Source organism: Pongo abelii, chromosome 19, assembly GCF_028885655.2.
Source record: "Pongo abelii isolate AG06213 chromosome 19, NHGRI_mPonAbe1-v2.0_pri, whole genome shotgun sequence".
Lineage (NCBI taxonomy): Eukaryota > Metazoa > Chordata > Mammalia > Primates > Hominidae > Pongo > Pongo abelii.
The window spans coordinates 31,677,452-31,701,785 of NC_072004.2; the positions used below are offsets into that span (position 1 = coordinate 31,677,452).

At 48.5% G+C, this 24,334-nt stretch overlaps 1 protein-coding gene across 1 annotated transcript in view; it reads right to left on the reverse strand.

Annotated features, from left to right (window-relative positions):
• The window catches only part of LOC129051270 (tensin-3-like), a 252,609-nt gene that overhangs the window by 187,365 nt on the left and 40,910 nt on the right, over positions 1-24,334 (reverse strand). Inside the window, exon 3 of the mRNA XM_063718537.1 lies at positions 11,948-11,985. Coding sequence (XP_063574607.1) covers positions 11,948-11,985 — 38 coding nt within the window. The remainder of the gene's footprint in view (positions 1-11,947; positions 11,986-24,334) is intronic.

Here is a 24,334-nt window from a genome sequence, read left to right on the forward strand (position 1 = left end):
TTCAAAATCTGGAGGTGGGGATTTGAATACTTCATTATGGGTTTTGGCCCCGCTGATAAAAATGTAGCTGAAAAAGAGAAGAAATGGGGGCTTTACTAGGAAACCTATCCTTCAGAAGTAGCCCCACAAAAATAAAGCCAGAGGTTTGATGAGAAACGTTCTCCTCCCCATGGAACATGAAGCCATGTCTCAACGAGAGGCGTGAAGGCACATGCACAGCAACACTGTTGCGGTCGCCAGAGAGCACAGGCTTCAGTGCCGCACATCAACTAAGTGCCTGTCCTGTGGTCTAGGAGGCTGAGACTCACGGACACACATGCTGACAACATGAGAGGGCAGTGTCTGGGGCAGGGGCTGCACAAGACAGAGTGGGGTGTCTGGAAGTATGGTGCGCACAGGGCCACAGCCCCCACCCTGAGGACGAGGCCTGCAGAGGTCTCCCCTTGCCTGACAGGGATGGTTATGTCCCAACAGGGGCGGGCTTCCAGCACCTCTCCCAGCCTGAACTCAGGCTCTGGAAGACCTGAGTCTGAACGGGCCATAGAGAGGCCTCAGGAACAAGATCCCACTGGGAACCTACACTCAGAGCCAGAACCTACACTCAGAGCCAGAATGCAGTCTCCCAGCCAGAGCCAGGGCCCAGGACTGCCAGAAAGTCCCGGAGATAAGCTTCTGCAGAGATGACATTGCTAGATGCCAGGGTGGGTGGCATCCATGTGGAATAATGACCGTAGTAGAAATTTTAAAAAGATGCACTGCATATGGTGTCTAAACATTAAAAGAGAACAGGCTGTTCTGCAGCTCCCCAACTGCAGCACACCTTCCTCCTCCATCTCAGCAGAGGGAAGGGTAAGGACAGACCACTCAGGAGAGCAGTGGACCAAACCACACACATTATGACAAGTGGATTTCTAACCTGGACAGAGCCAGAGTCAGGGTCAGAGAAGAAGAGCTGTGATTCAAAAGGAGCACACGGTGCCACAGGGCTGGGGAGAGGCCCCGATGCCGCCCAGCCCAGAAGCCCAGAGGTGAAGAGGCCCTGGATTGAGGAGCGCAGAGGACCCCAGTGAGCCTGGAGGTGGGGTGACAGGATAATGGGAGGAAGCATACATTATAGACTCTGAGCAGTTCACAAACTGAATGGTGGTCTGAAAAAAGGGGTAGTAAGAAAAGCACGTCAGAAAAAGGACATCACTGAACAGGATGTGAGCTCACACAGGGGAATACAGAGTTTGGGGTCTTCTAGAAAGGGGCCAAGGGCTCCTGCAGGTGGCAGCCAGAGTCAGCAGAAAGAGCGCCTGGGGCCACACGTGTGGAAGGAGGGACGTTTCGCCTGTGACCAGAGCTGATGGGCAGGAGGTGCTGGAGCCGAACAGGGCATTTGCAGGAGTGTTTCAAGCTGATTAATGTCAGGCTGGTAGCTTGGAAGCAGGCCGGGGGAGGGGGTGTATTTCCACCAGAGGAATCAGCAGAGGCTGCCAATCAGCCCGCTGCACCCCCAGCAGGGTATAAACCCTCATCTGCACATCACTGGCCAGAACCTGTTTCAAGAGAAGCGAGAGTAAAAGCGATGGTGGCCAACGCAAACAGAGGCTGAGTGGGAGAGTCCACGCACACGCAGTACAGAACGCCAGACACAGGTGAGAGAGGCGGAGGGCTGGGGTTGCATCTGTACCTGCTCATCAGGGGCTTGTGGGAAATCACATCAGAAGCCCAAGACCAAGCAGGCAGGGACACCTGCAGCACCCAGCTCTGCCCTAGGCCCAGACACCGTGGCTGCAGCGATCTGGGCCAGGACTACAGAAGTCCTCCGTGGGGTGAGCCAAGGCAGGGTGAGCCTGTGCAAATGCAGGAGGCTGGGGGGAGTAGAAAGAAGGGCAGCCAGTTAGGGGAAAGGTCACAGAGCTGGCCAGAACCAAGGCAGCATTGAGCAAGAGGCACTTGGATTCCCGTGTCAGAAAATATTAAGCCCACGGCTCTGCCATTAGCCATATGGAACCACTTTCAGGTGGGCCCAGGCTAAGTCTGAGGCACTAATTAAGCCTACTAAATGGAATTTGTTTGCTTAAAAGAGCAGATCCCATTCTCAGAAGAAAATTTAGGAAATATATATACTTTCTTGTCGTTTAACAGTTAATAAATAAAATGCATAGTGATTTATGCTAGCGGTAGGCAACATTTCATGAAATAAATCTACTAGCGTCAGTACCACAACCGCAGACAGAGTAGTTTCCAGCAACTGACACTGTAGACATCTACAGTGATTCCTAATACAATGATGCAGATTAAGGTATTAAAAAGGGAAAAGAGCACTCCTGCAGAAGCCACCAGGCCCTGTGCTTGGGGAGCTGTTGAATTCAGTTCTCAGCAGTCCTCTTAGTAGGGGTTAATTCCTGTTTTATAGAGGAAGAAACTGAAGCCCAAGGTCACATGGGTAAGACAAAGCAGAGTCAGGATCCAGACCCAGGTCTGTTATTCATTCTTCTCTTTTATGAGTCCTCACAGTTTCAGAAGCTGCTTCTGAGAGCTACACATGCAAATTTCCATTTCGTTCTTCTGCTCTCCCAAAGAGGCCAGGCGAGAGAAAATAAGTGATCACCTAGTACAGAGTTTCACGTATAGAGCGCACACACACACACACGGAGCAGGAAATGTTCACCGCGTGCTCTTTTCTTTTGTTTTTGTTTACATTGGAGCGACGTGTGCCCATGGATGCCTGGCCTTGCTGCTCTGTCCCCTGCCCCTCGAGCTATATGGGGCTCCCTCCAGGACCGGGTTCCCCACCGTGGTCTGTCTGACCCAGTCAGGGCAGTCACTCAAACATTCATTATTGTCACCATGAAAGTGGCATCTGTTTTGAATTCAGGGGCCTCATCTTCTCTGGGTGTCCCACTCTGTCATCAGAGCCTGGCTGCATGAGGTCAGCTGGCCCTTCTCTCCTCCATGACACCCCTGGTAAACAGACACCCAACAACATCCCGCAGGGTGGAGGTGGGGAGTGAACCTTAACCAACAGCACACTTGCCCAAATTATTTCTCAAGTAATGGAGGGTCTGCAGGGAGTGCTTCTTTCTCAGGTTAGAACTGGTCAAAAGACACAGAGGTGGGGTTCAGAAGAAGATTTCCAGGGCACCTCGAAAGCCCTAGTTTAATCAATAAAACACACTCGCAGCCACGGGGTGCCCTTGCCAACAGCCTCTTACGCTCTCATGTAACCACAGTGCCATGGAAAGTTACCCTCATTTCACAGATGCCAAGAGTCAAGACAGACAGGCCTGGCCTGAGCCACGTGCAGGACGCAGGGACCCACATTCTCCCTCCGGCTGCACCTTCTAGCCTCCTGCCCAGGAGACAGATACAGATGCTGGCTGCAGGGCTGCTAATTAGGTTACTGGCCGTGTAGTTAAAATGATGTGGCAAATAGGTGCAGATTCATTCCAGGTATGTGTTGTTTCATCTGTTACAACACAATATGGAATGAAAACTGATGATTCAGAGAAAACACAGGATACATTTTAAAATTATATTATTTATTTAAAACAAATATCTTGTTTCAAAAGATTATAATTCTCTTTTGGCCTCTTTTTGGGGCAGGGCTAGGACTTCCTACACAAATATAGCTTACACTTATGCCACACTAAAAAACAAACCTGCCATCACAGGGCGAGAACTACACTCATAACCAGACAGTCAACATGGTCCCGTCAGCCCGGCCAAAGGTCACCACCAGTTTCAAAGACCTGCTTCCTCTGGTGTAAAATGGTGAACCCAGTGACTTCCCAGCCTGTGGATGCCAGCAGGGTCACCATAAAGCCCCGCAGATGCCGAGACGGTGCAAGGAGCAGAACCCCACAGGGCAAGGCCCCGAGCTGCTGGCAGCTGGTGTCGCCCGGCTGACGCACTTCCTTAGTTGACAGTGGCTTGGTCCTGCTGGCCACCTTCGAGTCCAAGAAAGGCCTAGAAGTCCACAATCAATGCCTCTGATTGAGGCTTAGATTATTAGGGATTTAGAAACCTTAATTCTTTTGTACAAAGTATAACCGTGCTGACATGAAAAGCCAAACATGGCTTGCTGACTTTGAGAGTGAGCCTAGAGCCCACACTGTGGCTTTGGCTGGTGGGATTCACACAGTGGGGCCACTCCTCAGACTCTGGGAGTCAGGAATAATAGTTCCCAGTAGAAAAAGAGACACAGGTATAAACATGCCTCTAGTAAGGTGTTAATGTGTAAAGTGACTTTCTAATTAAAATGAGTCAAAAAAGATTGGTGAGGACAGCCTACCAGAAAAGGGATCTTACAGGAAAAGGAATAAAAGTGTCCTCAAAAAGAGCAGAATTTAAGGATGCTTCATGGTTCTTCTGACAGTAGTGACAACTAGCAAAAAAGAAAGATATGGAAGCCACCGATCAGTACCCACCTTCAGTAGGTGAACAGAGGGTAAACTGTGGCACATCCAGACGACAGAGTGTTATTCAGCTGAAAAGAAATGAGCTATCAAGCCAAGAAATGACAGGGAAGAAATTTAAATGCATATTATCAAGTGAAGGAAGCCCATCTGAAAAGGCTACACATGTATGATTCCAACCCTATGGCATTCTGGAAAAGGCAACACTATGAAGACAGTGAAAAGGTCAGCGGCTGCCAGGGTGCAGGAGAGAGAAGCGCAGCACAGAGGATTTCTAGGGCAGCAAAACTACTCCATACGGTACTGTCATGGTGGATGTGACTTATGATGCACCTGTCCAAACCCATGGAATGTACAACACCCAGAGTGAGCCCTAACGTAGACTGTGGACTCATCAATACTGGTTCATCAATTCTAACAAACGTGCTGTTCTGGTGCGGCGATGCTGACGGCAGGAGAGTGTGTCTCTGTGCGTGAATATGCATGCGTGTGAACATGTAAGCACGTGTGTGTGAGCCCTTGGTTCTTTCCCCTCAATTTTGCGGCAAATCTGAAACTGCTCTAAAAATAACATCTTCTAATTTTAAAAACCATTTTAAAAGCTGTCAAGCATTAAAACACACACACACACACACACTTGGCAAACATAGGTGGAGACCTGCAATCATCTGGCAGAATCGGACTCTCACTTCACCCTGTGGGGCTGCAGACAGAAGCTCCCTGTGGACAGCATGCTGCATCTGGGTCCAGCTCTGTGCACAGCCAAGAGCTACACTCAGGAAATGTCTGCTGAGCTGGCTGGCTTAAAAATTAACTGCCTCCACCCTTAGAGCAAGAAGTGGGGAGGGAGGAGAAGGGACGCCCGTGTAAACATTTACTGAGACGGCAGAGAGAGGAAGAGCCCGTGCTGGCCGCGTGAGTTGGGGCAGGACCATTGCAGGCTTTAGCAAGAGGTGCAACTGCTCGGTCCCAGCCCTGTCACCTGTAAGAGGGAGCAGAACAAGCCTCCTCAGAGAGAAGTGTGAGGCGTAAATGACAGAGCATATCTAAAGCGCTCAGCAGGGTCCTGCAGATCCCTCAACAACGCTGACTGAATGGCATTCCTTCTGCACAGGCTGGACGTGGAGAGATGTATCTCATGACATCCCTAAAAATCCTATGCTCAAATGAAGAAGCTGAGTTCAGAGGGAGTAACCATCTTCCTGAAGCTATTGTAAAGGGTACAAATAGGGGCAGGAAAGAGATGAACTCACAAACAACAAAAGAGCTTTTACACGCAGGACCAGGGATTTTCCTTTTGGTTATGAAAAACGTATTGGTCCTGGCTGGGCTCAATGGCTCACACTAGAATCCCAGCACTCTGGGAGGCCAAGGTGGGTGGATCACTTGAGGTTAGGAGTTTGAGACCAGCCTGGCCAATATGGTGAAACCTCGTCTCTACTAAAAATAAAATCTAAAAAAAATAGCCAGGCGTGGTGGCACACGCCTATAACCCCAGCTACTTGGGAGGCTGAGGCAGAAGAATCCCTTGAATCCAAGAGGTGGACGTTGCTGTGAAAAATCGCACCACTGCATTTCAGCCCGGGTGATGGAGGGAAGAAACAAAGACAGAAAGAGAGAAAGAGAGAAAGGGAGAAAGAAAGAAGAGGAGAAAGGGAGGAAGAGAGGAAGGGAGGAAGGGAGGAAGGAAAGAAAGGGAGGAAGAAAGAAGAGGAGAAAGGGAGGAAGAGAGGAAGGGAGAAAGGGAGGAAGGAAAGAAAGGGAGGAAGAGAGGAAAGGAAGGAAGGAAGGAAGGAAGGAAGGAAAGGAGAAAGGAAGAGAGAAAGAGAGAAAGAAAGAATTTATTAGGCCTTGTTACTAACAAATTCAGATCATTCGTTCCTAGTGAAGACCATATGAAAAAAGGCCACTACTTAAACCTTTTGGGGAGGTTAAAGCTGACACCCCAACCTTAAAAGCTGTGGCAATGAGCTTCAACCAGATTCCGTCCTCCACCAAGAGCCCAGGGAGCACCAACCCTGCTGAAGGTGGGGACGAGAGTCTGCAGCCTCCGTGCCCTGTGTCCTGGCAGGAAAGACAGGCCCCTGCCCTAAGCAGAGCAGAGCTGGCTGGTGGGATGCTGGAGAGTGGAGGCTCTGGGGCCATAGACAGGGTAAGGTCTGGACATGGAAGATGAGACGGGCTCAGAGAATGCAGTAACCGAGAGCTCAGGGTCAGCAAAACAGCAGCTCCCACAGCCTCCCTCCTTGTGCACGGGTGAGAAGGTCCAAAACAGAAACACACAGCTGCGACAGCTGAGGCCCCTGCAGGGTTGCAAAGAGCTATGGGAATTGGGGAGAGATACTGCCCCTGCTCACTGTCTCGTGGGAGGACTGGGAGTCTCGGACAAGATGCCACGGATGTATGAGCAGAGCCTTCACGGGGAAGAAGAGCCCTGAGCCATGCAGGAGTCAGAGAATTCTCAGGCATCATTTCATGAAAGAGAAATAGAAATGCAGCCCAGGAGGAGTGAGCCCCAAGCCAAGCGGGAGAGACGCTCATCTTGTGTTTTAGAGAAGTTGGCCCTGGAGCTGGAGTTCACAAGAGGCATAGTAGGTTTTGTAGGCATACGAGCAAGGTGGGCTAAAGTCACCCACACAAACCTCAGCTCCATTTCTGATACATGAAGATGGCAAAGCACCAAAAAGAACACATGGAACAGCAAAAATCAGAGCTTTGAAATGCAACACCCATGAATTCTGGGCCTCAGAAGCTAGGTGACAATAGGTAAGTTGTTTCACCTCCCTGGGGTCTTGAGGTTTTTCATCAGACAATGGGGAGAGGGGGCTGGACAGGTCAATCCCTGGGACCCAGCAGGCCCGTATCCTACTGCACGGCAGCTGCGGCTCTTAGCATGCAGAGAAAAGGAGTGATCTGAAGATGAAAGTTAACTGCCAGACAGAAGTTAGTGGTTGAAACTTATCAGTTAGGCCACTGAGCGTCTGTTGACGCCCAGGATGAATGTCTAGGGACAGTTTCTGAAGAAGCCATAAACTCTAGGTCCCGTGTTTTCCATGGCAGAGGACCAAGTCTTTGCCCTGGGCCTGTCTGGTGGAAGTGACAAAGCTCCTGCATCAGCCGCAGCCAGGACATGGGGATCCCTGATAGGAGAGCCCAGCAAACGCCCCCAGGGCAGCAGGCAATGAGGGCAGCAGGAGGTTCTGCTGACTTCCCCAGGACCTCCTGTAGCCTCAGCTTAAAAAGAGCAGCAAGCCTATCACAAAGTTCTCTCCCTCAAGCAGCCAGCTGGAGAGAGGGGAAAGGCTCCTGGCTTGGCAACTGCCCAGATGGAGCACCGGGACAGTGGAAGAAGACGCTGAGGCCACCTGCAGGAGCCAAGAGGCTGGACAGAGCCTGGGACCTCTCTCCTCTTGCTGCATTCTCCTTCTACAGACTCAGCAAGGAGGCGACACCAGCACTCCTGTATTTTATATCCAAGAAGGGTGCAAACCGAGGCACGTGCAGAGAGAGAAACAGCAAGCTGGACCTTCACAGCCAGGCTGCAAAGGCTGAGGATGAGCCAGGGGGTCTGAGAGCATTGGAGCCCAGGGGGCAGGAGGTTCTGTGTTTTTCCTGGATTAAAGGGGGAGCTGTGCATCGGGACCCTCTGCAGGGCGTCTCCCCAACATTACTCCTGCACATGTTCCCCTCACTAACTCCTGCATGTGGTCCCTACATGGGGTCTTAAGTTTACAAAAAAATTACCTGCTGGTCTATTTCTCCTCTGATGATTCAAGATGATACTCAATACCCTACACATTCTCCTCTGATGATTCAAGATGATACTCAATACCCTACACAAAGTGCAACTCTAAGGAGCAAATGTGTCTGCAAGTGGGCAGAGGCGGAAGAGGCATCTCACCATGACGCCAGGCTGCAGGTTTCAAGGATAGGATTCCCGTGCCTCCATCTGCTTGCCTAAGCTCCACAGAACCTCCCTTTCATTTCCTTTAGTGGGGCACCACCTGCCACCCTTTCCTCCCTCTTCTCCCCTCCCCAACATCTGCTTTCCTACAACTGCTTCATTTCTCGTACTTCTTTTTTCACTCTTGCCGGTAAGTCAAGTGACAGCCAGGAAAAAAGCAAGTCATGATGCCCACACAGCTCATGTGGCTCACATGAATAAGCACTGCATTCCAGGAAGCAAAATAGTTGAAATCCCAAACTTTCAAGTGATTGTACATACATTATTTGACTTCCCTGAAACTTAAGTAAGTATTATCATAACCAACAGCTAAGAGAAAGTTATTTTTCTGTTTATTATAGAAAACTATTATTCACTTTTTTTATGCAAGAAGAAAGTGAGGCTCAGGGCCTATCTAAGTCCACGTGGGCTGCTAAAACAAAATATTGGAAGGCTTATAAACAACAGAAATATACTTCCCAAGGTTCTAGGGTTGGGAAGTACAAGATCAAGGCACCAGCAGATTCAGTGTCTGATGTGGGCCCTTTTCAGGGTTCATAGAGGATGCCTTCTTGCCATGTATGCACATAGCAGAAGAGGTAAGGGATCTCTCTGGGGTACCTTTTATAAAGGCACTAATCCCATTCATAGACACTCCACCCTCACGACCTAATCATCTCCCCAAAGGCCTCCATTTCCAGCTACCATCACCTTGGGGATCAGGTTTCAACACAGGAATCTGGGGGAGACACAAACATCAAGACCATAGCAAGGGGAACTAGAAAGGCTTTGGGAGACAAAAAGCCCCACTGGGATCCAAGTCCAGGTCTCTGCCTCCATCTACCCACTGAGCTGCATGGCCTGGCCTGAGAGGACATACTGTCCAATGGCTCAAGAAGAGAGTGACAGCAGTCTTTTGGGGCTTCTCAAAATGTCGCAACAATGGCTCTGCCTCCCTGCCTGATCCCCCAGCTGCTGTCTCGGTCCCCATTTCTGCAGGATGGTTCCTCCACATCGTCAGTGCCACAGAAGGGGCTCTGAGGGCCTGGACAGGAGGAGCCTGTGACAATGTCACTGACAGCAGCAGATCAACAGCTGTGGCCTTTAGCACCACCACACACCAGCCACATGCTCCAGGGCATGTGCGGAGCCTGTAGACACAGGCGCAAGTGCTCCCACACAGAGGGGAACACCATCGAGGGGGTTTAACACAGCACACACTACCACCCAGTCTCGGGTCTGATGCCAGACAAAGCCTATAAGCTGAACCAAGGCTTCATACTTGCCTGAGCAATCTGAGTGCAGCATCTAAGGAGCCCACTGGGCGATATATGTAAACACAGTAATCAAGGACTCAAAAGCCAAGTGCAATAATGTGGGAGAAGCCACAGCCATATTCAGTTCCTGGAAGACCGAGCCGCTCCCTTAGCCAAGTACCCTGCAGGAGCAGCTGGGGAGTTATGGCCCTCATATCCCCAACAACGATGGCATTATATTTTTGGAATGAGAAGGTGCTTTGTTATTGCCAGTGGCTTTCTCCCCTGCGGTTCAAAGCTGTATTATAAAAAAAAATGAACATGGATATATTTCCCCGCACTGTGATCTGATAGGAATAGGAGCTTATCCATCCCTCAGCAAACTGCCAATGGTTGCCGTTAGAAATTCCATATTCAGTGATAGTTAAGGATTTTGGAATACACTTTGAACCAAAGAATTCAATCCCTTAAGCAGCCGGCGACAGGCTTCATTTAAGAAATGGAAGGAACAACAGCAGGCTCATCTCTGCGGCTGCAGCTCAGAGGTGGCTGGGCCCACAACAGAGTCAGGAAAAGCAGCCCACCCCCTCCTCCTACTCTGCAGCTGACCCGAGATGCAAGCAATGAGGACAAAGGCACCACACAACAGGGTTAAGGGACAACACATCCCAGTCCTCCTAGAGGAGGGGGAAGCTCTCCAAGTCTGAAATGCTCCCCCAAAGGTACAATCTTTCCACTCACCACTGCATTCAGAAGCACTGCTCCCACACCACTGAAGGTGCACAGCACCCCAGGAAAGGAGCCTATCTGTGGACAAAAAACCTCAAATAAACCATGGTCAGAAATCAGCTACACCTAAGAGTGTGTGAACAAGAAACGCCTACTCCTCTGGAAAAGGGGAAGCCCTCTCCAGAGCAGGGTGGAAAGCAAGAGGAGAAGCACTCCACACAGCCCCCAGGAGTCCTGAGAAGTGCACCCCACGTGACATCTGGAGGAGACAGCCAGCAAGGAGGTGTGGCCAGGTCACAGGGGCTGCTGGTCTGGGGTTCAGGAAGCGGGCAGCAAGGCCCTGTGCCATCCTCTCTGCTCCTGCATGTGCTCAGCATTCTCCATAATGAAAACTTAAAAAGTCTCTTGGGAGAAAAGAAATAGAGCTATACTAGTCTAGTTCTTCCAACTTTGTGTGTGTGTGTGTATTTGTGTGCACACATATGCATGTGTGCGTGTGAGCACAAATGTGTTTGTGTGCATGTGTATTTATGTGCACACACATGTGCGTATTTATGCATGTGTGTGTTTGTGTATGCCTGAGATCGGGAGTGTCGGGGAAACCAACCCCCCTAGTCCTCACATGGAAAGCAGACCCACACGCAGTGAGTTCATGGTAACGTGAAGTCAGCTTCCAGCACAGCCTTCCACTCGGAGCCCAAGGCAGGGCTGGAAATGATCAAAACAGCTGACCCATGAGGTCTGTAACAGTAGCAAAATCCCAAGACTCTAAAACTCCTCTTCCCTGGACCTACAGCCATGGAGACAACCTGTCAGGACACCTACGGAGCCCCCATAGGCAGGGCCAAACAGTAGATAGGGCAAAACACTGCTGACACCCTGACTGCAAACCCAAATCATACCTGGGGATTCTGTAAGTACAGCCACCATCCCCAGGAGATCTGAAGGTGTGAGCACCAAGACAAGGTAGAAAACCATGTGCTTCTTCCTTGGGGTGTCTGTCACTTCCCACACGGCACTTCCAGGCCACCTCACTTCCCCACTCACCAAAACCCTAAGCCCAACAGGACATAGCCAGGCCTCCTTTGGTCATAGGGGCCTTCGGGCAATTTAACCTCTCCAGAGACTCACAAACCTCAGTGAACATCACTAAACCTTACTCCAGGGTTCCCAGGTTTCCGTGGCAGCTGAAAACCCCAATCCATCTATGCACAACTATCTCCAAAATGAAGCAGAAAAGTCCCCAGGCCAGGGGAATGCCCTGGATATCCCTGCTCCTGCCCTCTCTCCGCTGAGAGGCAGTATGACAAGGCAGCGAGAAACCAGGGACCGTGCGCCACTGAGAAGGAGCCGTTGATGTGGCCAGGGGACAACTGTTGAATTCTTATCTGAAATCAAATTCTTAAGAATTATTTTCCATAATTAAAATCGTGGATTTCAAAGCTCTTTGGTTTATCCTTGAGATGAAAGGTATACACCGTATCCCAGCCCTGGCTTTCCTAAAGAGTTTTCTTTCCGTGGCTGCAGTCCAAAGAGGCCCCCCCCACACATATCATTCAATGAAGGCCAAGTCAGCTTTAAAAAGTCCCACGGGAAAGCAATGGAATGCTTACCTTGGCTTCACATTTCTTGTGGCAGGAATACTTGCAGGCTGGAAAAAAAAAGAGAGAAAGAATGTGTGTCGAGCAGTCTCTCTAGCAAGAATTCTTACATCTTCAAACCCTCTCAATCCTTCAAAATCTCTGGCTTGAAGATCCCATAGGTGGCCTCTCTCTGGCACGAGGGAGATTTTTACATATGACACACGGCAGTGTGGACAGAAGGCAGTGAGGACGTGGTGTGCAAGAGCAGAGTTACAACTGTTGTCTGTTAGCAACAGCTCAGGTGGCTCAGGTAGGAATGTCTTGGGAGCAGGGTCACGAGCAGATTGGTTTTCCAAGGGGTATGTACGTCCAGCCAAACTGGATCCCTAAAGAAGAATAGTGAATTTCAGCAGCAGAAAGCATTCATGTATGCCCAGAAATTATGACTGATCCCTGAAAAAAGAAGAGAAACCGGAAAATGCCCCTTAAGAATCAGAATTTAAAGTGTCCATGAAAGACCGGATTGGAGCCTTTAAATTTGTGAGAAAGTCATGCATCTGGATTTCGGAAGTGCTTCCACTTCCTGCCAACCTGAGAACTGACTGTCAGAATAAATTCATGTCTAAATTCCTATAGGAGAATCCTTCCAGAGGGGCCACTGTGAGAACGGAGCAAGTCCTGTGTCCCTTCGAGTCCTGTGTCCCTTTGGAGGCCCTAACAATGCAATGCGGAGCTGGAACTAATGTGGATTTCACAGGCCCTTCTGCCCAGAGGCTGCAGCTGTGATGATGAGGCATAAACCTCCCCACGAGCACCATGAGCATGCTGCAGTCAGGCCTTGCAGGACAGGGAAAGAGAAATGAACCAGCAACACCTAATAATCCCAACACAGCCTCCTGTGCCAGCTCCAAGGGAGTGTCGGGTACATGCCCTCCCTTCCCCCAAGTTTGCCAGCTCACAGGGACAGCTGTGGGAGAAAGGAAAGAGACTTGGGTTGGGGAACAGTGACCAAAGCCTCCTATCCAGGCTCTGCCCCTCTAGCTGGGTCTTTGTTTCCTCCCACGGAGCTATCATGGGTCAAATGGAATCCTTCAAGGGACCCTGTTTTGAAACTAGAAAGCAATGTCCACATGCAGAAGTGTGTGGGACCTGAAGACCAAGGCCTCAGAAGTCAGGGAGAGGGGCCCCACATCCCAGCTCTGCGTGTCGACACCCTGTGACTCCCCCTCCTGCACTCTGTTTTCAATGACGTATCAAAGTCAAAAAGGTTTGTGTAGGGTTGAATGAGGATGAAACAGATAAGGTCACTTGCCCATGCATGGCAATTATTAGAACTCCAGTAGTTACAGCTAGGTTGTTATCTTTGTATGATCTATGTTTTTGAATTGCTGAATTGTCGTTCTATACCTTGAGGTTTGTAAGATTATTCACAAAGTCATGTATTTATCCTACACCTTCTAATGGGCAAAACACACAAAGGTGATCAGTGATTTTCAAATCAAGAGAGACTTGCCATTGGGAAACAAGGGGCTTCCACACAAGATTAAAAGTTCAGACAGAAACTGTCCCTGGCAGAGGCCAGCACAAAGGACTGAGATAAGGAGAAGGGCAGTGGGCAGGCCTCTGGCCTCTGGCTGAGTGAGAGTCAGGCAAAGAATTCTGCCCACACACGTTTAGCAGCATGTCACAAGACCACGACATCATGCAGCGGTTAGCCTTCCAGATGGCCTGGGTGACCTCATCTCTTGGCCCCCATGTCGGTGTATAGCCCCCTCCCACAGTGAATCAGCTGGGCTGTGTGACAGTGCAACCTGGCAGAGGGGACGGTGTGTGACTTTTGTGGCTAAAAGGCATCATGGCTTCTGTCCTGGTCTCCAGGATCACTCATTCTGAGGACAGCCAGACGCCATGTTGTGAGGACACTCAAGCAGCCCTATGGAGAGGCCCCCATGGAGAGGAGCTGAGGCTTCCCACCAACAGCTGGCCCCAGCTTCCCAGCCACAGAAGTGCACCACCTCGGAAGCTGGTCTCCAACCCCAACCAAGCCTTCAGATGGTGCAGCCTCTCCAGAGACCCTGAGCCAGAACTGCTCAGTCACCTATGTCCCAAATTTCTGATCATTGACACAGTGGGAGATAACAGATGCTTACTGTTATGCTAAGGTACTAACTTTGGGAATCATTTGTCATGCAACATTCCAACTCAACACAAAAAAATGGCCCTGGTCAGTGCAAGGGTGGCACTGGTATGATACATCCATGGTGGGTGGCCTACTCGGCCACCAGACAGCCATCGGCACCGTAGGACAAAATCATTAAATTCAATTATCATAGTGAAATCATATAAACTGCCCATGAGCCAAGACTACAATCCTGAGAGGCAGGGCCATTGTTTCTGGTACGTAGAAAGTGACCCTCAAAGTTTTACATATGTTTGGACTAGGACTTCACATTCGATTGCCAGCAGCATGGGTAATCCTCAGAGTAGCAAGTCCACCGTCAATCTATCTGTGGCCCAGCTCTGGTCAGCACCGCACCAGCCAGTATACGAGATACTTTCCCGTATGTTACTGCACTTGCTCCTCATAAGCACCTCTCAGGGAGAAACTGTAAGGGTGACTCAGCCAAGGGGGCAGCCGTGGTCCATGAAGGTGGGACTCCAGCCCGTCTGCGCATCAAATTCAGTGTTTTCATCCACCCATACTCTCCCTGCCTTTCTGACATATTACAAAATATGAATCTAACAGTGCCCAGGCCCAGCTTCCTATCCTGCCACCCACAGGAGACAGCTCCCTGCCTGCCCTAACCCTGCCCATACCAACCTCAGCTCCTCATTCACGCCATCCTGCACCCACCTCCTGGGCCCAGCTCAGCTGCCTCCATTCCTGAATTCACACCCTTCTGTGCCACTGACCCATCATGGCAGGTCATCATGGCTTGTCACATCATGATGATCTCCCTGTGTCCATCTCTCCCGATGGGCTGCAAGCTCATCAAGCGACAGCGTCTCTGTGGTGCATGACCAGGGTCTCACAATAGCAGCGCTAACAGGAGTGACAGGCAGCTGATACACTCAGCACCTAAAAGCTTGCACTGCATGGGTATTACCAAATTTCCACCACACCCTGGAAAGAAGCTACCTATCTTCACCTGTTTTACTAATGTGAGACTGGGGTTTGTGGATGAGACTGAGGATTCATGTGCTGGACAACTGTGTCCCAATCCTGACCTGTTCCAGGTCTGCTTTCAGAAGCCCATAGCCAGCAGGCCCACACGCTGTGGAGACCTCATTACCTGATCACCACTTAGGGATTTGGGGCTGTGAAGGTGCTGGCCACAAGGGAGGCTCCAAAACAGCAGAAGAACTTCACACCAAAATCCATCTCTGAAGCACACAGGCCCAGAAGAGGCCACAGGTCACTTTGACCCTCAGCCACGCAGACCTGCCTCCTTTTTGGAATAGCACTTGTGTGAGCTGGCAGCTAAACCAGCCACCTTCTCAGGGAATGTCATTTTTATTTGAAAGAACTCCTAGCAGACAAAATGTGGTTATTCAGACTCAAGTGCTTGTCATTTTCTCAAAAATGAAGTGAGTCTGTCATCATAAACCAATGTCAAAATTTGAGATTTCAAGTGAAAATTAGAATTTTAGAAGACTAGTACCCAGGCCAGATGCGGTGGCTCACGCGTGTAATCTCAACACTTTGGGAGGCTGAGGTGGGCAGATCACTTGAGGTCAGGAGTTTGAGACTAGCCTGGCCAACATAGTCAAACCCCATCTCTACTAAAAATACAAAAAATTAGCTGGGCATGATGATGCATGTCTGTAATCCCAGCTACTTGGGAGGCTGAGGCACATGAATCTCCTGAACCCAGGAGGCAGAGGTAGCAGTGAGCCGAGATCATGCCCTGGGTGACAGAGTAAGACCCTGTCTTAAAAAAAAAAAAAAGACTTGTACCCGTCACCAGGGCCTAACAACTCCTAGGATATTTCTGTTAAAATCAACAATAATATTAACAAATGTGGGGATTTTCCTGAGATTGTATAACAAATATGTCAACAATTAGAAGTTCTGCGAAATTGTCAGTGAACCAATAATTTCCAAATGTCCAGTGCATGGTGTTCCACACCGGGTAAAAGATACACTTGGTGTGCAAGACAGGCCAGTGGATTTTAATAAAACAGAGTAGGAAAAACTCTACTGATACAATTTCAGATTCCACAGTGAAATTGAACTTCAAGCAACTGTCACTTGAGTTCTGGTGTAGAATCAAAATGGATTATCTACAATGGCCTGAAAAGCCTATTAAAATGCTTCCTTTTCCAAGTAGATATGTTTATGGTGCTAGATTGTTTTCAATGCTTCAAACCAAACACTGCAGAAGACTGCACGCAGGGGGAACCAGCCTCTTGATTAAGGCTGCGTAACAGAATCACAAAAAAAAATGCCCCTCCTCTCATTTTGTTGTTTTGAAACATACAGTTATTTTTTATTAAGCATATGTTCATTTTAACATATAATTGGTTCATTACCATTGTTTTTAACTGGCTTAAATATTTTAAATACTCATCAGTTTCCCATTTCTAATAGGGTAAATCGTGATGAGTACAAACCACACTGACAGGAGCCCTTTAGGGTCTTCTAGGACCCTAGCAGTGGGTGCCCGAGACCCGCAGCCCGAGGGCAACCCTGTTCATTCTCCTTGCCTGAGGCTCTCAGAATGGGGTAAGGACCCAATTTTGACCAACAGAAAGGTAAGTGAATTCTCCCAGGGGCTTCTGGCGCAGACCTTCCCACTCCTGTGAACGAAGCAAGAGAAGGAAAATGCCTCAGCCTCTGGAACCTCCCCCTCTGAGCATGGAGCTGGACCCACAGGAAGAACCTGTAGAACTCGGGCTGCAGAACCGGGGCCCAGGCACACTGCCCGGAGCCCGCCGGCCGCCGCACCTCCCCCTGCAGAAGACACATGCCCTGCTGGCTGGGAGAGGCTCCACCCATGCAGCCCCGTTATTGGCTGCTACGGTGCCTTCCACGAAGCTCCATGTACTTTAGACGCCTTGTTCCACCTGTTCCCATGGGGACCAGGGAGAAAGGCACATTCTCACTCCGTTGTACGAATAGCAAACTGCAGCACAGAGCAGAAGCTGCCTGCCCTGGGTGACAGAGCAGGTTAAGCAGTGACACCAGCTGCCAGCCCAGCTCTACGTGGGCAGAGCCCACCTCCCAGAGCTGGACTGGAACAGCCAGTGAGCTGGTGTGCAAAGGCTCTTCTGTGCCTGGTGCAAAAACTGGGGCTCCACATGCATGAGCCCACTAAAGCAAACATCCACCATGAGCTACACACCAGGACCAGGAGCAGGTGTCCAGGGACCTCAGGAGTCTGAACTCACATGCTCACTCCAGCCCCTCTCCAAGGATCCATGCCAGTCATGTCCCCTCTGGCACCCATTTCCCCTTCTGTAATTAGGAGTAGAACAGGGTGATAGCCAAGATTCCTCTCTGCCATGAAAAGAAAAGTTTACCTAAGCAATAAAAAGATAAAATAACATATATATACAAACAAAATATTAGGTAGCTATTGAAAAATTATGATCTTAAACTATTTCACATGTGAGAGTTCTTATAAAAGGCAAGACTAACAGATATACAGCGCTCTGTATTGTATGAAATAAACTTTGTGACAGACGGACATATGCGGTGTCCTCATCCATAGGAGAGAAAATGACACTGGAGAGACACATCACAACTCAGAAAGAAAGGAGGAGCCAGACAATAAAACTGGGAACACTGGTTACTCCATGAAAAACATCATCATAATAATAACAGAAATACCATGAATTTTAGATGCATCAATCATGGAACTGATTCGGAATTGGAAAAGCTGAAATGAATATTAGAATAAATATCAGAGAACATCTTTGTGACCTTGGAGAAGGGCAGGCATTCTAAAACAAGGAACAAGAGTATGAACTAAATGAAAAGATGAGTAGATGTGAACAAACCAAACATTACAACTTTTGTGTGACAAACAGGCCACAAACAAACTTAGACAAGCAACTGACTGGAATGTTTGCAATGCACAAAGTGGAAAGATAAGAAACTGACCTTTTCTGAGGACAAATGTCATCAGAAATTGGCAAAAGTTCTGCCTAATATCACAGATAAGATTTAGTATTCATAATATAGTGAAGTCTTAGAAATTTAAAAAAATGATTTTTAAATTTATTAATTTTCAAAATGTTATTTATTTATTTTTTTTCTTTTTAGAGATGAGGTCTCACTCTGTCACCCAGGCTGGAGTGCAGTGGCATGATCACAGCTCACTGCAGCCTCAAATTTCCAGGTGCAAGCAATCCTCCTGCCTCAGCCTCTAGAGTAGCTGGGACCACTGGCGCGTGCCACTGTGCAGGCCGATTTTTAAATTTTTTGTAGAAATGGGGTCTTGTTTTGATGCCTAGGCTGGTCTCGAACTCCCGGTTTCAATCGATTCTCCTGCCTCGGCGTCCCAAAATGCTGGGATTACAAGCATAAGCCACCTCACCACGCCCTAAAATAATCTAATTATTAAATAAGCAATGAGCAAAGGATTTGAAAGGCTGCTTTGCTAAGTAAACAGAAATGCTGCAGGCAGCTTTTCTGTATCTTTTTAGATGTTCAACCTCATGTAATCACCAGATGAATGAAAAACATAATAAAAAGGAGACATCACTTTTCATCCATCAACTTGCAAAACTGAAAAGCTGAAATATCTCAAGTGAGAGTCAATGACATTCCATGCAAGTAGGCGCCACCAAAAGCATTTTCCTGTAAGGAGCCTGTCCCTCCTCCAGCCCAGCTTACCCTCCGGCATCTGAGCTGGTGTGTGGCAGGCCCCTTCTCATGGCTTTGCCTGAACACTCAGCTCCACAGCTGACAGTCTGCAAACCACACATCAGTTCCCTTGTCAGACGAGGTTTCCAGACTCATGTTTAGGAATCCTGACTCCCGCTACAGCAGTTACAGCACAGAGCTGTCTGGCTTGCAAACGCCCAACATTTTTATATGTTGTCTTGGAACTGCTATTCTTCACATCTCCACGAGCCTTGGGAATCCAGGCCACTGTCTTACAGGGTTGTCAGAATCTTTTATACACTTGACACATATTGACCAAGTTATAAACAAGCCTGTGAGTCACCCTCTGCTTCTCCTAGCATCAATTGTCAAGTTTGCCAGCCTCTCTGTGTCCCAGTAACAGGCTCCACAAGGCAGGAGGGGAGTGACTGACCCACAGCGGGGGACCGCCAGACAAGGCAGTCACATTCACTGCTCGACCCCATGATCCCATTGTTGCCTTGTTAGTTTTAAATAACTACCATGTTCTCCTGGAGTCCTAATACTGCATCTGGCCCAAAGCAAAAAACACACACCTACCGACCTGCCCGTCTATCTCCAAACTTTTTTCTGTAATCACTTAGTGTATTGCTGACTCTGTCAGACTCAAAGACAGGACACAAAACTCTCATCTTTCTCTCCTAGCAGGTGCTTAATAATGTTGGGTTAACCGTGTGGAATAACCCATTACCAAATCTTTCTTACAAAACTCCCTTCATCCCATTTTCCCTCTGGTCTCCTTTCTCAGCTTTCTCCTTGCTTCTTTTCTCCTTTCTCAGCTTTCTCCTTGCTTCTTTTCTCCTTTCTCCTTGCTTCCTTTCTCAACTCTCATCTCCTTTAGGCCTTCCCTACAGCTGTCTCTCTTGTTGCAGCGCTTCTTTATTCTGTGCCATCCTGTCTAATTCCATGATAGTCTCGCTGATTCCACTATTAGATCCCAGAAAACCATCTCTCAAATGGGGAGCATTTATGCGTGGCCTGACCCTGGATCCTCCCTGGATCTTCCTTCTTCCAGGGACCAAGTCCCACAAAACTTGTAACTTTTGGGGCCGAATCTACTCAACTCCAGAATGCCGAGACTCACCCATAACAGAGCCTTCCTCTGTCCTCTGTGAAATACAACCAGTTTGGGATATCAGTGGCAACTGGACCATGTTAGGCCACCCAAGGGAACTCAGTGACATGTAGTGAGAACGGATTGCCTCAGAGTCCTAACTGATGGTATGAGCACACCAGCAAGGTTTTGAGCAGTGTAAGAAAAACCACAACTGGACACTTAACCCCATTGCTCAATGTCATTTCTATCTTTTCTTTCCCTTACTTAAAGTTCCAAGAGTAGAGATAACAGGGCCCTTACATGTTAACATAACAGTTTTTAAAACATGAAATGTTTTCTTTCAACTTAACCACACATGAAATTTGCATGTAAATAGGAGGTTAAAATGTGAAAGTCAGGGACCTGAAAGTCCAAGGATGAGCCAGAAAAGGAATGGTAGAAATACTGGCCTGCATCACAGAATATGCCCCTAACCCTTCTCCATCTATCATCACCATCAGTATCATTATGATCAGCATCATCATCACAATCGTTACCATTGCCATTGTTACTATCACCATCAACTACACTACCACTATCACCATCACCAGTCACAGCACTATCATTACTGTCATCACCATCATCATCACCATCATTGTCACCATTCATCAACATCATCACCATCACCATCATCATGTCTACATAATCACTAGTGCCGCTGTCACCATCAACCACACCATCACCATCATCATCTCCATCAATTACACCATCACCACTCACCATCACCATCATGATCATCTTCACCATCACCATCTTCACCAACATCATACCATCATCATCACCATCCCCATCAACACCATCATCACTAATATACCATCATCATCAATTACGCCACCATCCACCATCACCATCATCGTTACCGTCATCACCATCAATTACAACATCATTATCGGCATACCATTGTCACCCTCATCACCATCACTAACAACATCATCATCATCATCGTCATTACTGACACCATTGAACACTTTCTGGAGCTCCTCAGTGTTTGTGTTTCATGTGTATTTACCCTGCTATTCCTCACAATGACTCTAAGCAGAAAGAGGCAGAGCAGGAATGCTGGCAGGCTGTCTCCACCATCCACCTCAGCTCCACCATGCTCTACTGCTTCCCCAGAAATAAGCCAAAGAAAGAACACCTCTACCAAAACGTCACATCACTGTGATGCATGATTACTTACATAATCTATGTAAAGGGAATACCTTGTTGTCTCCAGGTAGCATGTACACAAAGGGATCAAAATGCAAAAGTGTATGACATATGTGAATTATTACTAGAGAACACTATGAAATTGTCTATTTGTGGAGTGGTCTCTATATAGTCTATTAAGAAAGAGAAAATCCTAGAGATTAACTACTCTAATGTACAAATTGTAAAGATCACGGCACTGAGGAACAGAAATAGGGTGCAACTGTCCAGGGCCACAGCTTCCTGTGGAGCAGCCCATCCCTGACTCTGCCAGGCTCCCATCTACACTTGCAGTGACTGCCAGGACCCCATCTCAACTCAGTGAGCAGAGTCCTCACATCCTACCTCTGTCCCGTCTAAACTTGCAGTGACTGCCAGGACCCCATCTCAACTCAGTGAGCAGCATCTTCCCATCCTGCCTCCGCCTTATCTACACCTGCAGTGACTATCAGGACCCCATCTCAACTCAGTGAGCTGCAGCATCCCCACATCCTGCCTCTACCCCATCTACACCCACAGTGACTGTGCCCGGCTCCTGGCTCCAACTCAGTAAACAGCATCCCCTACCCTGCGAATGCCCCATCTACACATGCGGCAGCACCTAAGGAGATGGGCCAGGTCCATCCTCCTCCTACTACACTGACAAGAGCAATGGCTAAAATGATTTCCTGTGAAGATACACAAACACACACAAATAAAAATCTAGCTCATGTGGGTCAGGTGCAGTGGCTCACGGCTATAATCCCAGCACTTTAGGAGGCCGAGGTGGGTGGATCATCTGAGGTCAGGAGTTCAAGACCAGCCTGGCCAACATGGTGAGACCCCACCTCTACTAAAACTGCAAAAATTAGCCGGGTGTGGTGGTGGGCACCTGTAATCCCAGCTACTTGGGAAGCTGAGGCAGGAGAATCACTTGAACCTGGGAGGCGGAGGTTGCAGTGAGCTGAGACCACAGCATTGCACTCTAGCCTGGGCAACAAGAGCAAAACTCCATCTCAAAAACAAACAAACAAACAAAAATCTAGCTCATGTATTGTATCCCAGTTCAGCCTGGTGTACTTACACAGGCTCTTTTTCCTTCACAGTGTCATGGGGTGTGCCAATTCTATGGTCCTACTGGAGCCTGGCCAATGTTGACTGACGACAAGAATGTCCAACCTTGCAATAGAAACCCTGCTGTGCTGTTTTCCTGGATGGTCTCCACAAGCCCCGTTTCAAATCACACTCATCTTACCAGGGCTACCAGCCACAGCATCCTGCAGCCCCATGCTTGACAAAAGAAACCTAGAGGAAAGGTGTCATTACCAATCTTTACCCGCAAAAGCCACCCACAGGGCAAGCCTCAGATAAGTCTCATCGGGAAAGGGAAGGGGAAGAGCTCACCTGCAGGGATCTTCACCACCTCCAACAAACCAGATGTTTGTAAAGATGCAAAGTTAACCACAAGTTAATACTCACCAAACTAAATACTTCTGCCTTTTATTCCCTCATTAGTTCCACCGGTATTCATTAATACCCAGAGCGGAAACATTTTGTAACCCTATAAATATGTCCTGGAAACCTACAACAGGGCAGAAACTGATCTGGGCCTGGATACAATTGGGAACACAGAAAACATTCATGAATGTACACTGCAGTGCAAGAGGAAAGGAAAATCAACAGGAACCGTAGATTCAATCAGGATGACATGAGGTACAGGAAAGTAACTCCAGGAAGGTGCAGAGGGAGCCTAAAGGCAGAGGGAGGGTTCCACACTCATTTCTGTATCAGGGGTCAAGAAAAGTCTGAAGAGACAAGAAGAAAAATAGCAGCAAATGGGTGAGAAGGTGACAGGGAGCTGGGTCAAACAGCCTCAGGGAGGCCAGCACCCAAAAGGCGCTATAAAATTAATTGTTGAGGGCATCAACCAATCAATAATCAATCAATCAAGAATCAGTCAACAATCAATAATCAATCAATCAAGAATCAGTCAACCAAGATAGTCACTCTCACAAACTCCAGTATTTGCACAGGCCTTTGTGGCAGGTCGACTGGGGTTGCGGAGACCCCAAGACTCTTGGCTGCACCCAGACTGCCTCCCACAGCACCATTTCCTCAGCCAGGTGCCTCCTAAAAGGGAAGTTAAACCCTCCAGACCATCCTCTGTTGAACATGAACTCAGGAATGGGGATAAGGCTCAAGATGCTCCCATTTGAGCCAGAGCAGCCGTCTCTGTGTGCCCGTGTGGCACAGGTAGGATTCGATGTCGCTGCATGGTCCCTCCGCTGATGTCAGAGGGCGGCCATCTCCATGCTCTTATCTATTTGCTGTTCTCACTCTCTTCACAGATCCTCACCTCCCCACGCCAGATCTGCCCAAGAACACTGAACCACACTTCAAGACAACAGCCCCTAAAAACTCTTGAAGTTTTCATCCCCAGATATTCAGTTTTACTCTTTCTCTCTCATTCTTTCCATGTAATGATTTTCTTTTCTCGAAAAATTATCGTTGGGGCCAGGCACAGCGGCCGACGCCTGAATTCCCAGCACTTTGGGAGGCGAAGTTGGCAGGCTTATTTGAGGTTGTGAGTTGGAAAACAGCCTGGGCAACAGTAAGACCCCCATCTCTACAAGAAAGAATATAAATAAGTAAGTAAGTAAGTAAATAAATAAATAAATAAATAAATAAATCATTATCTCCCTCAAGGGATTCTTATCGTATGGGCATGATTCACGTGCTCAGATATGAATCTGATCCTCACACAACCCCTTGATGAGTTTCAGTTATTGTCCTCACGTGGCAGACCAGGAAACTGAAGCACAGAGAGGCAGTGGAGCTGAGGTCTGAACTCACATCAGCCTGGCTCTGGAGATCACAGGTTTAACTTTTGAGCCTCTCAGAAATCAATCAAGGTGGACTTAATCTTCACAAATAGGACACTGAATCAGCTGCGGCACTGACTAATGTTGATGAGGCACTCAGGAGCTGACAGAGTCCTTTTACGTCCCTTGACTCACATGTTCCTCCGAACAGCCTGTGAGTAGGGCCAGCCAGGCCTTACTGCCCACTTCACAGTCCAGAGAATCAAGCCCAGAGTCAGTGAGACCCGCTGGGGCCCCACCTGCTGCTTCGTCTCGGGGCGCCAGCTCCCATCCCTAACATTACTTACATAATCTATGTATAGGACGTACCTTGTTGTCTCTTTACCTTGTTGTCAACCTGCCCCCCATTTAAGATATCCCCCCCAACACAAGGCACAGGTGCAAAGGAGAATGTCTCTGCA